The 16,418-nt window shown below is 38.6% G+C and overlaps 1 protein-coding gene across 9 annotated transcripts in view; it reads left to right on the forward strand.

Annotated features, from left to right (window-relative positions):
* KMT2C (lysine methyltransferase 2C) overlaps window positions 1-16,418 on the forward strand; it is a 301,422-nt gene that overhangs the window by 159,025 nt on the left and 125,979 nt on the right. For all 9 annotated transcript variants that reach the window (XM_090047709.1, XM_090047708.1, XM_090047707.1 and 6 more), the window contains exons 8-12: window positions 944-1,115; window positions 2,869-2,983; window positions 5,668-5,840; window positions 6,716-6,876; window positions 9,716-9,829. In XM_090047709.1, the coding sequence (XP_089903835.1) occupies window positions 944-1,115; window positions 2,869-2,983; window positions 5,668-5,840; window positions 6,716-6,876; window positions 9,716-9,829 (735 nt within the window). The remainder of the gene's footprint in view (window positions 1-943; window positions 1,116-2,868; window positions 2,984-5,667; window positions 5,841-6,715; window positions 6,877-9,715; window positions 9,830-16,418) is intronic.

The raw sequence follows: 16,418 nt of genomic DNA on the forward strand, positions 1-16,418 counted from the left end.
CAGCTTTTATACTTGTGGGGCCAGTACAGGTGTTGGCCCCCACGTGTAGCTCCCCCTAGCTGAAGATCCAGGAGGAACTGGGTAGGGTCAGTTTGTTGCAAGTGGCACAATTTGCCCCACACCAAAGTGCATGTTGGAGCACATGTGCTGAGGCACAAATCTCCAGCACAAATTTGTGTTTGCTGCTATATGAGCTGCCGCAAGCACACGTGCCTCCATGTGTGGACATGGCCAAAGCGTTTTTACTGGGATAATTAGATGGAGAATCTTGACATTCTACTAACTAGAATCATAGAATCAATGAGTGGGAAGGGACCTAGACAGATCATCTAGTCCGACCCCCTGCCATGGGCAGGAATGAGCACTGGGGGTGGGAAGGGTCATAAGACCCCAGCCAGGTGCCTATCCAGTCTCATGTACTAGATGTATCCTACTGTATAGGATTAAATCACTAAAAACTATTTAAAAGTACTGAACTTGCTGTAGTGAAAAAAGTATAATGCCACTTTCATAAGACATCAAAAGACTGAAAAATACATAATGCTAAGACTGTTTTGGATCTTGTCTTTACAGAGTAGACTAGGCTTTAAGTGTCTTTTGATTGCAATGGGAAGAGAAAAGTGAATCTGTTTTGGTGAGATTTCTTTTTTGCAGACTGGAAATGTGTATACATTTTACTGTGATAAGAGTAGTTAACAGATTTCAGAAAACATTTAAATATATGTTCATTAGGGAAATTAAGTTTCAGTTCCTTAAACTTTAGGATTTTTTCATAGCTTGCTCTAGTTCATTGACTGGCATATGATTCTTGAAAAGAACTTGATTGATCATTTAAAAATGTTTGGTGTGTGATCTCTGAAGGTACAGAAAAGTTGACTTTCTGTCTGTAGTTAGGAAAACATTTTTAATGAAATAATTGAAAAACCTTGTGTTTAAATTATAGCAAAGGAAGAAGCAAATTGTGCAGTGTGTGACAGCCCTGGAGACCTCTTGGATCAATTTTTTTGTACTACCTGTGGCCAGCATTACCATGGGATGTGCCTGGATATACAAGTAACACCTTTAAAAAGAGCAGGTTGGCAGTGTCCTGATTGCAAAGTGTGCCAGAATTGCAAGTAAGTGCGAAAGGGAGGTGATATTGTGTGTGCTGTTTTTTAAACAAATGCTATTAATAAACTATGTGCTTTAAACTGTGTTTTCCCCCTAAAAATAGGGGTTGCTTCTCCAACTACATTTGGTTACCATACATCGTCAACCTAAATCACTGATGCAATCACAAAACTTCTGAGTTTTTATCAGAAGTAGAACCCATGTATGTGAGGCATCATACCACCAGCTGCCAAGCGTTCATTGCACAAGACAGTTTCTTCTATTTCACAATATTTTGCAGAGGGCGTAAACCAATGAGTCATCGCTAAAACAAATTTGTGGCTTACTTAAGTAACTTCAATGTGATGACAAGTCAACAGTGGTCACTGATGAACCAGACAAGTATTTGAAACCTTATAAACCAGTTGTTGTCAGAGGTATCACCCGTGTTCACTTGGAGAACTAGGATATTCTTGTACCATTGTTCTCATAAGAGAACAAATAAAGCACTTAGTGAGAAATGAAAAAGGTTACTACTGAGTTTTATGGCTATAAAGAAGGGCAATCTGAGAATGAAGAATTACTTCATTGATGCCTATCATAGCCAGTACATGAGGCAAAGGGCACCACCAATGCTGTGTTTTTACTAAGATCTCCACTTTTTACCTGGTATTCTTCAAATATCAACATTTCAAAGAGAGTTGTTGCCCCACCACAGGCAGGCTACAGAAGATGGCCACAACCAAAGGTTTATATTGGGGCATATTCTCAAAGAGCCCTACCAGAATTGCACAGCATAGTTGCAATGCTTGCTAACACCTCCTCTCCCCAACAGTTAATGGAATAGTTATTAAAGTCTGATATTTTTATACTTGGCATGTTATATTGTTGAGGATAAGGTGATGTATTTCTGCAAGATCAAAGGATAGTGCTTTGATAATGTGTTTCCCATTAATGAAGTAGTATATTTTTCTAATGTTTTGTATGATATTTAGTCAAGTTCCAATTAAATCACCTTTCCTCATGAAAACCAAGTCTTTGTGGTACCTTTGCTCACAGTCTCTGCTTATTAAATCTTAAAAAGTTCTTCCAGACCTTTTTTGAATTTTAAAAATTATTGGGCTAATTTTATGATGGTGTAAATTATCAATAAAGCTGGTGACGTTCTGATAATTTACATTATCCAGTGGTTCGTTGTAGGGATGATGCAAGGATCTTGAAACTGGAATCTTTTCTCTTAATGATTATTTGTATTTTCATGCATCCTTCCTGGCTTGGCACTGCATTTTTTTTTTTTTTTTTTTTTTTGAGGGGCCTGATAGCTAGCAACTTTTCTTTTTTGGAAAAAGACAATGGAGCCATTTGTTCTGTGGAGTAAATAATGTGACAAAGCCTTTTCAGATATCTAAGACAGAATGTTTCAAAAGTGAGGTGATTAACCCTCATGGAATGATCTTTAAGGCGTGTTTTGTTTAAAAATTTCAAACCTGTGGATTAGACTCCTAAATAGATATCCAGATACATTAATGAAGGCAGCCTGATTTCCAGAAATAACAATGTTGTGACGCTCAACTAGTTTGTAAATAAGGCAAACTTGTATTTAGTTTTTTAAAAAGTGGATTTAAGAGTCTTTGCCCATCTCTTTTTGCTGTTAGGTAAAGGGACATTTGTGTCTAACTATTTTCATTTGGGATTTAGAATGTTCTCTAGAGAGTGCTTTCAGTACGGCTTGCTTAAACTGATTTGTGTTTTAAGTATCACTGTTGGCATGTTTCTTAGACATTCTGGGGAAGACAACAAGATGCTTGTGTGTGATACGTGTGACAAAGGTTACCATACTTTCTGTCTACAACCAGTTATGGACTCAGTGCCAACAAATGGCTGGAAATGCAAAGTAAGTCCATTTTTTAAAGTTCTCCTTTTGTGTGTGTGTGCGCGCGCATGTGTGCATGCATGTGTGTATATATTTGCGTGTGTATGTATGGGTCCAGATGTTGGTACCCTTGTATTGAATATTACTTAACTGCATGTTTATTGCTGTGGAAGCCCATGTGATTTATTGGTGGAGTAAAGGGGGGTTCCCAACTAAGTATGATTTGTCACAGATATCAGACCCAGGTATGTGAAAATGGATTTTTTTTCCAACCCAGAAGTACAGATGAACATACAAATATATAGCTTTATTAGTCATGGATAATATTTCTGATATTGAATTGTACAGAATGATACTTAGACTTTATTGCAGATACAGAGACTAACTAAAAGTATGCTGCTTGTTTTCTTCGAAGATGCATTTTGCTGGCACATCTGATCTAATCTTGTTTATTTAATTCCTTACGCCAGTATTACATGATATATTGTTTTTATTCGTCTTCTGGCTGGGGAGATTGTTTCCTGTGAGCCAGCCACCTCTGCTACTGGGAAGGTCTCTGCCAGCCAGTCAGGTTGCTAGATCCGTAAGGCTTTGTTTTTACTTCAGAATAAATACAATAGCCATGCAAAACCCAGCCTGTTCGATACATATGTTGTACATTTAAAATTGTACATCTATAGATAAGAAGTTCCCAATTTATCTAAAAATTGCATGGGAAATCTGTGTTTTAAATTTTTTTAACATGGTGCATGTGCTCAAAATGCCATATAAACATTATCAAAATATATGTGTAAAGCACTGCATATGTGTTAGCATCTAGTTTACATTTTGGAAAATGGAGACCTAGAGCTTAGAAGTTGTTGAAGACAGAGCTGAGATTAAAACTAGGGAGGGAGGCACTGATTTCCTATCATGCTTATTTTCTCTTTTCTCTGCTGCTAAGTAAGACACAGCTATACAGTAATCGTATAGGAAGCAACAGTCACTTTGTTACCTCATTATCAACCAGACGTGTTGACTTTGTAGTCCAAAACTGAAAAATGTAACATGTTCTTTGTCATAAAGTACAGTGAGAAGTTCAGTAGCTTCAGCTGCAAAAACAGCAGTTGTCTTCTCCCCACTGTTTCTGTGTTCTTAGTGGGAAGAGGCTATAAGAAAAAGATCATTTGGCAGCAGTTAGTAACAAAGAAATGAGTTTAGCAAAAACATTTGGATTAGAGTTTCTGGGGAATGTTTCAAGATAATGTCTCCCTCCTTCCTCTCCCTTCCCCCTGGAAAATGCCAATTTTTCAAAACCAGAACATTTTCTGGAAACAATATGATTTGGAAGAGGTTTCTCTGGCCCACGATGGAATCTTTGGAGGAAGGAAGAGCACCCAAAACAGCCGATAGTTAAAGTGGTTAAATGCTCACTTGAGATGTTGGAGACCTCTGTTCAGGTCCCTGCACTGCCAAATTCTCTGTTACTCTGGCCCAGTGAATATTTAATAAGCACTTGCTTTGTCTGATTTTGGTACAAGGCCTTGGACCTTAATCTTCCATATACCAAGTGAGTGTCCTAACCAGTGGGATGGAAGGACTCCACGTCTCTTTCACACCCTGTCATGAAAATGTTTTAAAGGTCTTAGTTTTGTACCATGGAGGCAACAGATCCCAATACTTTCCCCACCCTTCCTCCCTGTGGGAAGGAAGAAATTTGGATTCAAAGGATCCAAACAATGCCCTTTGGTTTAAGGTGGCTGTTACAGTTTTTAAGGTGAGAGGGATAGTTGTCTTGTATAATTTAGACAGGAGATCTTCATCTAGTAATTTCTTCATGAAATGTCCTTACATAGCAATCCTGGAGGAATCCTGCCACCGGCTTGTGGTGTGGCTTCACTCTGCTCCAAGAGGAATACCATGGTCCATTGGTTGCAGTAGCTTATATAGCGTAGTTAAGCAGCTCACACTATGAGAGAAGGGAAGATCCTTATGGAGGCGGATCCCTTTCACTTGTTCATGTCTGTCCTTATGCATCACTGTCCTGGGGGTTTCCAGTGAGATGAGGCCTACGGCTTGTAGTAGATAAAACCCTATATTGGTCCTTACATCCAGATACTTCTTTCTGGGGGGGACGTCAGTTCTGCTGCTCGAGGGCCTTCTTCCCCCATGAACATGGGGTCTAGGTTTACTCCATTATTGTTTGAGCAATAATTTAGGTATTATGAGCTTTGTAGTATATATTCTACAGAAAAAGAGCTGCAATACAGTAGTCATTTATGTGTTTAAAAGGTAACGAGTTCTTTTTTCTAAAGTTGGGTTTTTTTGGTGAGCTTTGGGAAATGAACGGTTCAGTCTCAATTTCATTCACAAAACACAGGCATCGACATGACACAAGTATCCCTACAACTGTTGCTAATTGGCACTCTTGCTGGTATTCTCAACAAGAAGCCAACAGTTGAATGAAATTTCAGACTGAAGTATCTGCTCACTCGAGGGGTGTTGCTTCCAAATAAAGATACAAGGAAATGTTTCCTGCCAATGCCCACGCTTACCATACTCTGCAGGTGTAGAAGGCATCTAAATTCAGGGCTGTTATTAATCTTGTACTATTTACCAGCATTTACGCAGAATAAATGCCCATTCAGAGGGGAAAGTGTCAGTTACCAACAATCTGATCATGTTGTGAAGCATCATAATTAAAAACTAAATGCTTGTGATTTCAGAACTGCAGAGTATGTGCTGAGTGTGGCACAAGAACCAGTTGTCAGTGGCACCACAACTGTCTGGTATGTGACAGTTGTTACCAACAGCAAGACAACCTGCCTTGTCCTTTCTGTGAAAAATTGTGCCACCCAGACTTCCAGAAAGACATGTTGCACTGTCACATGTGCAAAAGGTAAGAAACCTAATTTCTTATGGTTAATTAAATCACTCAGTGTGTTCAGTGACCCATATAAAATTAGCATATTGAAATTGCTTCAGTTCAAAGTGGGCAAGGGTCATTCTAAAATACTGCCCGCAGTGGCAATAGGTAGGTGTCCTTTTTTTATAATCTTTAACAGACAAGTAAATAGGAGAGGGCAGGAAACTGTCCTCTCTCCTGCTAGAAAATTTCACCAAGAAACTTATCCTGCTGATCCTTCTCACTCTGAGTAAGCTGAAGACTAGAGCGATCAAGGAATAACTTTTATGAATATTGGCTTTAAAGTCTTTCTAGTATTAAATTTGTCATGTTAATTAGTACTACACAAATGAAATTCTTTGTAATTGTCTCTGTGTGCAAAACTTACAAAGTAGTTATTCTCTTTTCAGATAGACCAGTGTTAGGTCTGAAATGAAAAAAATACAGGGGATCTATAGGAAAATATATGGAGGTGATATCAAATACTCTTATTGGTTAGCTGTGGAATATCATGATGTACAGCAGTATCACGGCTACAAAACTGGCTATAAACAAAGCTTAGGTCTTAGTATTTAAGTTTGTTCTGTGCTGGGTGTACTGGAAACTCATTTTTGTTTCTTTCTACCCCCCAGCGCAGTATTGCCTCAGAGTTGCAAAAAAAATCACGTTCTCTAGTTTTTACTTTTGGAATAAGCCGAAGTACAGAGTCTGTGTAGCCATAATTTTTACAACTGCACTCCTTAGTCATTTATTGAGTTTCCCCTGAGAATTGGATTATAGCATTGAAATTTCTATATTTAGACTGATTCATATTAGGACAACTGATAATTTATTAAAATCGCATAGTCACATTAAGTTAATCTCCCCAGGTGGATTCACATAGAATGCGACAAACCTCCAGGTAATGAATTAGATTCTCAGTTAAAAGATTACATGTGCCCTCTTTGTAAACAAGGAGAAGGGGATCAGACTCAGCCGTGTGATGTAATGGACACTTGTGAACTTGTTCCTGAATCTGGCAGTATGACAGGTAACATTTTTCTTTTAAAGTGCAAGAATATCAAATGGTCAATTATCATAAAGATGTGTAGAAGGGTGTCTCAACATGCAAACCCTCCTCCCCCACCTCCGTGTGTGCATAGTCTTTAAAGCTCCAAAACACAATGTATGACATACAAATATCTCCAATTCTAGCATTGTCTGCCACTCGCAAATCTGTTCCAAAGTCCTGTTTTCAACCCACCATCCCAGTCCTTCCCTTCCCTTCCCAACAGTAACCCCATCTGGGGGTTGTCTTCCTACTCTCACTCCTTGGCCCTTTGGCTCTGGTTCTCCAGTGTTGAGAAGTTAACAGGTGAGTCCTTCTGTTGATTCCCCCTGGCTCTCAGCCCTATCTGGCCTCCTAGCTCTTCAGCTTCAGTGAAGCTAACAGGCTTCTGTTCCTCTCCAGCCTTTTGGCTCTGTTTCTCATCACAGGCAAGTTAGCAAGCCAGCCCTTCTGCTGCCTTCCCTAGGTCCAGGCTGTCAGATCTGCGGATCTACTCCTCTGCTGCATCTCCAGCTCTTCAAGGAAGTCCCTCTAACACTCCCAACTCCCAGCTAGGTACTTCTTCTCAGAAACTCTGGTAGATATCTGGCTCTTCCAGTTTTCATCTCTCTATTTATTAGTCTTGGGCGCTATGGCCCTCGACTCGTTTAGGTCCAGCTGAGGAGCATCTGTTCCATCCCAGGGAAACTGGGCTTATGTTTCTTATAGGGACAACAACTCTGACAAGTATATTTAATTAAAATCATTAAATAGCATGTAATAGTACATTTTTATCATTATAAAAGTCCAGCTGAGAACAAATGTGATTAACTCTACACATTAGGGGACAGTCTGCCGTGGAGATCTTACCATCTAAATAGACAAGTTAGAGAAAGATGGCAGGTGAAACACTGGAAGATAAATAAGATGTCATTTGTCCAAGGTAACAGCAGGATCAGAATAGAAATCAGGTCCCTGAGTCCTAGACCGTACTACCTAAATATTATTATTTTACTAATAAAATAGTAGTCAAGCATTGACTTTGTTTGGCAACTTCACAACACATTTTCTGATGAGTGGTGCTTACTCTCCTGGATGTCTTGTTTTCTAAGGAGAAAACTGTTTGAAGTGTAAGCTTGGAGAGAGAGGCTAGACATTTTATAAAATCAGCATGTTCCACCTCAGAAGGGCACGCGTGAAATCTTGCGCTGCTTGCCAGTGCTCTGCCAGCCCAATACTAATGCAGCTAGTCTAATATCCCAATATTGTGAGCTTCTATAGAAGAAGCAGGTAGCTTAGTTGCTAGGTGTTCAGATCTTGAACATCAAGCACCCCTGGTTGAGGCCAGAAAAGTCCAGGAATACTCCCATGTGTACAGGCCAATGCATTACATAAACAAGTCACTATTTTGGATGCTGGCAGTATTGTAGGTATACATCCTTGGTGAATGGGAGGGAGATAATGAAAAATTGATCTTGAAGAAGGGCATTGACAGTAGGTAAATATAAATAAATGAATGGCAGAGGGTTAGGAATGAACATGTATAACAGGTTAGCATGACTAGCAGCTTAAATCTTGAAAGGTCACTTCTATCTTGAAAGGTTAGTGGAGGTTATTGAACTTTTCAAATAGCATATTCAGATCATTTAAGAAGTCTGAACTAACACATCAAACTAATCCTAGAAGTTTTCCAGCCTTGAAGGGAAAACACTTCTAGATAGATGGCAGCTTTTATTTGGATACTTCAAGTTGAAATTGTTTCTTTTGTTGTGACTTTTAGTTAGAAGAAACATGGAAGAATATATTCTTTTCCACAAGGAAGAGTGGGGCTGTCATCTCAACTAGTAGGAGTAATTTGGACCCATTATACGAGTGTAGTTTTGTAGCATCTTACGCCCAAGAGATCACTTTTATACATTAAACCCATGTAAATGATTACTTCTTTGAGTTGAAGTTAAAATGTCACTTTAATGTTGGCAGAGTCTCTGAGAGGAAGTTTTAGGTGCTAAAAGTGGTATTTTTTAATGTGTTTTGGCTTTTTGAACTTTAAAGAGGCTTTCCTGAATAAAAAGTGATATTCACTTTGCTTTCTTTACACTAAAGCCCTCTGAGGATTAGCTCTTCAGGAGCTGAAGTATAATGTGAACCTCACTTTTTCCCTATCCCCTACTTTGCTTAGTACATTTTAATGAATTTTGTTAGGTTTAACAGCGTCTGGGAGAGGGAGGGAGTGTACATCTAGTATTGCGCACCATTTTGTTGCCTTCAGTGCAAGAAACAGCTTATGAACTCTATGAGCAAGGCTTTTTCCATGCAACTTCCTTTAGATAAAAATGGGAACCTCATAGATAAAAGGCCTGTTTATTACTTGCAAAATTTATCCTTCGTTTTGGCTGGGTCTGGCAAGTAGGTCAATGTTCCAAATATTAATTTTAGTTAAAACCTTTTTTACTGTTCCAAGCCCACAATGCCACCTTATTTTGTATTTCAGGTCTTTATTCTAAAATACAAGGGGACATCTAAGGCCCCAGTACACTGAAAATATAAAGGGATCTAAAAGTGAGCGCAGATTCTATACAAGAATCACGCAAGCATGGACTGTTTGGTTCCTTTCAGTTGTGAAAGTGGTATAAAGCAGTTTTCATGTTAATGAGGATCAGGTGCTCAATCTTTAGCGTATATCCCCTAACCTTCTAGTTGTCCTGATTTGCTGCAACCCAGATTGCATATTTGAATACTACTTTGTTAAACCAAAAGGTCAAGCAATGATGCCAACCACTGATGTCAACTTAATAGAATAAACACCATGTCAAAATTGATAAATATTTTGCTTCTTCTTAAGCTTGTACAAATGAAATGGAAATTGAAGGTGGTGCAGAGGATGTGGCATTTCAAGAACAAGCAATTACTGACGATGGCCCTGGTCAGGAGTCAACCACTGCATGTGTCACACACGGTAAGAATGCAAGTTTCAAAGCCTGACAAAATAGCAGTATATGTACAGTGCACCTGTTTTTTCATTAAGGATTCGTGGAACTTCTTGTCACGCTATAAGATGAATTGTAGTGATGCCACCACCTGAATTCTTCATTAATAGTATTGACTTTGCTTTAAAGATTGGTTCAGTGAAGCCAAACTGGAAGTTATAAAATGTCTTGGGAACATCTGTCTCAAAAAATGTTATACTTTCAATTTATTTACTTAGGGGTATTTCAATTTATTTACTTAGGGGTATTTTTTTTCCTGAAACCCAGAAATAATAGGAGTTATACAAATTTCTGCACTTGTGTTTTTGTGGAAAAGGTGAGGTAATATCATGTTACTTTTTGCCATATAGCTTCAGTCCCTAGATTTTCTATATGAGTCTAATGTTTGAACACCCCACAAAAAGCTTGTGGATTAACTTCTCTTGTGTGTTTTAAGGAACATATCCAAAGGCTGAGAACTCCCAGTATATTTGCTGCACAGGTTAAATTATACATTCACTTGTTCTAGCACGAAAATGTCTTCTATATTTCTTTTGGAAGTGACTTTTTTAAAATAGATGTTATAGTTTATAACAATAGGCCATGGCAAAACTACAAGCCATTTTTTTTCTCCTGTTTTGAATTAAGTTTTCTTTATTCCCCCTTTCCTCCTCCCCCCCGCCCTTGTTGCAACTGCCTTTCCATCTGTTCTCTTGGTGGGTGGACCGCCCTTCAGAAATTGCAATTGATGCTGTGTACTAAAATGAACTACTTTTTTTTTTTTAATATCAGACTGCAAAGGAGTGTACTTGTAAAGAGTTCTCATATCCCTTTTGAATCTCCATTTTTTTTATCTTTCCTACCTTTGTTCCAATATCTTGTTTCATCTCTGGAAGAATCAACAACCAAAGAAATTATCGCATTTGCTTTGAAAACACGGAGAAGCAGGGGAAATTGTTGTAAAAAAAAAAAAACCCAACAACCCTCCCCCCCCACACCTTTCATACTCTGAATATAATATCAGGCTGTCCAGGATCATTTTTTTTTCTCACATTCTGCACTCCAAATAATGGCATATGTTGCTACACAAAACTAGAGACTAACTAAATCTTGGATTTTGAGAAATTATACCACGTGTCTAACACAAGCATACAGTATCAAGTACTATGTATTTTACCCTTAAGTTCAAATGTTAGCTATCCACCTTTCTTTGGTTCTGCTTTTATACATTTTCAGTAGAACATTACAACTTCTGATCCTTCAGCATCTTATAGGAAAGCTGGACTTGCCAGTTGAAGAATGACATCACGTTTTTCAAAGTTTCCTATTAAATAAGGAAGAAGTTTCACTTAAAGGCATAACAAAACAGCCCAAAGCCAGAGAAGCTTCTAAACAGTAAGACTGTTGTCTTCAATATTAGATATTTGATTATCCTTCAGTTCAGAAATATTCAGTCTCAAATGTCAGGCTTGTAGTGTATGATATCTGGTTTAGAACTGTTGACCACTAGTAAGATATTTTCAGTGATTTGTCAGATCATTTGTCAGTCATGCCCTCCCCTGCCTGTCATTCTCAGAGTTGGGTGAATATTTACAGGGTGGCTATAGGATGGGGTCTTATTTTCCATAACCTGCCCTTAAGTTGTATGACTTCACCTTTTCTTTTTGGCTGTGATAGTTGGAGTCTCCAGGCTGTCCTCCTGCAATGATGAAAAGCTCCACATCCCTGTCAGAAGAATCATCTTCTGCCTTTCAAAAAAGGATCAGAAATATTAGTCAAAGTTTTTTGTCAAAGCATTTAACGTGATTGTCTCCGAACAATTGCTCAGCAGGTCCCATCTAACAGACTGGCTGGCTGGGTAACTTCAATTCCCTGTTTCTTTTTTTAAATACATTTTTCGTTTCTATTTTCCTTAGTGTGACCTTACATTGCTTCTGTTCTGCAGAGAATTCAGAGTAATTTTTTCAGGTTTTGTATTGTGTCATCATAACTCATTACAAGTATTGAGACGCTTTGATCATTCTCTGTTTTTTTTATAACTCTTGCTTGCCTAAAACAGTGGATGGCATGTCATTAGTGTTGATGTTGTACGTATATTTCAGCACCAGTTATTTTAGAACAAAAAGCTAGCAGAGTTGTCCTGCTACAGTGTGTGAAAATCATCATCTTCTCGCATCTTGCCACCACAGTTAATGATTTTTCTCATTATTGGCATATAACATGGCCCAGTCTGTTGTCCTGGCATTGTGCTTCCTGATCATGGCTTCTCCAGCAGCTAGCAGATTAACACAGATGTTCCGTGATCTGTGTTTTACTACAGCTGTTTGCACCTGAGTAAACTCACTTTTACTCGTTGCCTTTGCATGAGTGTATGATGGAGTAGAAGTTATTTGATTACATGATACACATAAGAGCTTCAATGACAAAAAGGTTTTGTCACATGCACACATATTGTACATACATCATGGGACTTGTTGGATGAGACTTCTGAACAGTCAGTACTTTCAGAAGTACAAGACAAAAATAATGTACTTTTAAGGAGACCTTACAGAAATGACTTTCAAAAATGAACTTTTAAAATATTATATGTAGGATCCTGAAACAAATGTCAGATTATATAGGTGACAAGTTGGTAATGTAAAGTCATTGCTAGGAACCTAGGAAGCACAAGAGGAATACACAAGAATTGAATGTTGCCACCTCATGGTTTCAAAGGTTAAATATTGATCAGCTTGTTCATCTAACAACACTGTTAGGTAGCCTATTAAAACAGCAAGCAGCAAGTGATTGTTAAATACTGACAGGACAGCTTCATGCATAGAAAGACTCATAGGTTTATGAGAAGGGAAGGAATTCTTAAGCTTTTTTAAAGAAAAACCTGACAAATCATGGTTGTTTCTATTTTAAATAAAATTGCCAGTGGAAAGTGAATTAAATGAAGCACTTTGGTACTTGGGACTAAATGCCCATAATGTAAAAGTTGGGAAGATTTTTCTTAATGAAGACATGGTAGTATGAACACAAAAATTAGTCTTCTGAAGTGGAGAGAAACAATCAAACTATGATAAAAACTGGTTGAGAAGTCAAATGAGCTTCTGAAGATGTCTTTTGGTACTAGTACCATGCAATAGCTTCACAGATTTTCTAGAAGATTAAGTAATCAAATTTGATGGTGATACCAATTTAAGAAGAATTGCAAACATAATAGAAGATAAAGTGAAACTGCAATAGGACCTTGAGAATTTAGAAAATTGGGAAAATTCCAGTGGGATGATATTCAACTTACTCAGAGATAATACCAATCAAAAATGCCACATGGGAGCAAGCTGGTTGTAAGGCAAGGAATCCCTCTGGTGTAATGCATAACAAACATGAGCATTTAATGGGATGCTATTGCAAAAACAAAGAAGTGGATGTAATTCTGTTCTGTCTTTACAAATGGGGGCTTACGTTGCTCAGAAATTTATGGCTTAGGCCCGTACGTCTACCCATCGCAGTTGATTCAGGTCCATACATCTACACTGCTTTCCTCTTGCATACTGTAACTTGTTGTCATGATCCTGAAAGACAAAAAGATGAAAAGCTTTGATCTGCATGTTTGGGCGAGTGTTTTGTCCAGCTAGACAGTTTATGCCAACTGAGGATTTTCCCTTAGTGTTTTGTTTGTTTTTTGTCTCCTCTCCAGTAGTACTATGGAGAATATTTCAAGGGTGTAAATTTGTTCAGGATACTACCTAGAAGGAGAACTTGTCTTTCTAATGAGTTACCCAGTTACATTTGTTGAAAATTTAAATTGTGATCAGACAGTTATTTTAAAATATACAGCAGTCTGACTACACAGAACCAATTAAAGCAGGGATGTCAAAACTCACCCAGGACTCCTGGGTGGGGTTTGATCAAAATCAAGTGTCTCTTTGGGAGCTGTGTCTGGATCTGGTGGTGTCAGGGCAAGTGGCAGCTGGGAGCCTGAGGGTTAATGCAGCTGTTGCTCACACTCCCACCATTGATACACATCTTGAACAGGGCTTCATATCCCACATATTGGTAGTGGACCCTGCCCTTGAATTCCTGACCTCTCTAGGAGCCCTGTTGTCCAGATGGTACAGCTCCATGGGCCAAATCTGGCTCCTAGACCGCATGTTTAACACCCCTGGATTAAATGAATTGAAGTGCTTTAGATTTCATTGGATGTTTGTTTATACTCTGAGGTTCTTGTAAATTGTTAATCACATTGAACATTGGGCAGGGATAACATCTTGGAGATTAACTGGTTGAAAGAGTTGTGAGCTTTTGGGCCAGGTACAGACATTACACTTTTTACCAGTATAAGTGATCAGAACAGAACAGAAGTGTGGTGCACAAAACCAGTCTACACTCCTAATGGAATAGAAGCATGGTGCTCACAGACTGTTTTAAAAATGGCATAACCCAGTCTAAGATTTGCAGCAGCCCGAACCACCACCAAATGGCAAATGTGTGTTCTGTTCACTACCAATATAAACTATGCCACTTACAGAAAACTGTGCAACTTAGACTGATTTTGCTTTGGACCTTTTCAATGTCTGTACCTAGTCCAGTAGACCTAGTCCAGTAGGCTAGCTTGTCCGATGCTATGCTGTCCTATGTGTGTGACCTTTCACAAGTCTTGTAGCATCTCATGTCCATGAGATCACTTTTATACATTAAACCCAGATTTAAAACCTATCTAAATGATCATTCCTTTGAACTGAAGTTAACAGTATCACTTTATTGTTGGCAGAGTCTCTGAGAGGAAGTTTTAGGTGCTAAAAGTAGTATTCGTTGCTTGTGAAAGTTCATGCCTCTAAACTAGTTTGTCTCTAAATTGCCTTCTGCCTCACTTCAGGATAACATGGCTGTCTCTACACTGAATACTAAAACTGAAAAATTTGTACTGTTTTTAACATACCTTGTTACAATATGTACATGGCTCAAAGGGAACGCACATTGCTGTTAGCGTCCATTATGAACTTTTTCCCTGTCCTCATGCTTTTGAGGAAGACGGCCTTCCTGTACTGTTGTCTGCTCTTTTTTCCTCTCCAGCCATGCTGAAGCAAAAGGAAAAGTGTAAATATGCTATGAAATAGTTATTAACTTTTTTTTCCTTCAATTCTATCATAATTACCAAAGTATTTATGATAAAATCTATGTTTTACTGTGTATTTTGAGTTGTATGGAAAAGAAGTCTTTGGAGATGCTCTGAAATATGGTATTAACGTCTTTGTTGTAAATGTGAAAGTGCTTACAGTATTAGAAACACTGTATGGCATGCGCTTGGTGACAGCTGTCATTCTAGGCACCCCAGCTCTGGGGAAAGGCCTTCTATGCCCTTAGGTGTCCTGCAGCTGGTGGGGTCTTGCTGTATCCCTCAGATCTGCCACTTGGCTAGAATTTTACCCCTTCCCAGCTACTCTCTACTGTCCCAAGAGGAAGCTAGGCTCCTGAAAGAAACAGGAAGGAGGCGAGGTTCGTCATGAAGCTGTGGAGTCTGCTGGAATAGACAAAGCCCCCTTCTAACCCCTTAGGCTAGGGGAGAGCGCATTGAAAATCAACTAGCCAGGAAGTGGATACGAATTACAAAAAAAGGGAGCTTCTCCCAAAAGGGTAGATGCACACCTTTATAAACAACGTAAAAAAGATACAGAGTGCAAGCTTCTGTGAGTCCAAGTTCACTTCATCAGATGCTGTGAAAGGCTGTGAAGAATGTAAAGTATAAGAAGAAAAGAGAATACAAAATACCTAACTTCACCTGTAAAAAAAAAAATAAAAAAAAATCACACTTTCACTTTTCTCTGAAATTTTTGTACTTGACATTCTTAATAAAAATACTTAATGTTAACATAACTAGAAAAGAATTTGGGGAGAAATCTCCCCCTCCCCCCCGCCTTTTCCTTATACACATTTATCCTGACTGAGTAATCAGCCAGGGCCTGAAACAAAGCCTATGGAAATGGAAAGTCCATTCTGTAACTTCAGTGATTTTTGGATCAGGCTTGGTCAGTGTCCGTTATTGTTAGTGTGGGTCTTTCCCCCCAACAAAGAGACCAGAACAAGGAGATGCAAAATCAAAACTGTACCTGGAGGCAGGGAGACTTGGTGGCAGGCTTGTAGAACCTGAATCTGTTCTGAATTTGTTTTTTTTGAGAACATCTTTGACCTAACTAACTAGATAACCAGCAGTAATGAGATGAAATTACCAAGTATTTCATAGTAAAGATGCAATAAGTGTCTACCTTTTGTAAAAAAAAAAAAAAAAAAGAGTGTTCCTTGTTCTCCTTGATATTATTTTAGTGATAAATTAGCAGTGATAGTAAGAATCTAGTGTATTTCAGTCGTAATGTTCCCATAATTATATGCTGCAGCATTGCAGAACTAGCTGTCTTTGCATCATCCTGTTTTTTAATTATTTAAGGTTTTTTGCATGGGCAGTCTGTTTTAAGCCTTTTCATCCAGAAAGCACATTGCTCTAGAATCTCAAGATTTGGGGCTACCCTGGGTGACAGTGAGTTCCACTGTCAAAGCCTTGTGCTAAGGCCTTCGCAACACTAGAAAGGATTTGCT

Source organism: Crocodylus siamensis, chromosome 5 (assembly GCF_052110815.1).
Source record: "Crocodylus siamensis isolate JL-2025a chromosome 5, ASM5211081v1, whole genome shotgun sequence".
In the NCBI taxonomy this organism is placed as follows: Eukaryota; Metazoa; Chordata; order Crocodylia; family Crocodylidae; genus Crocodylus; species Crocodylus siamensis.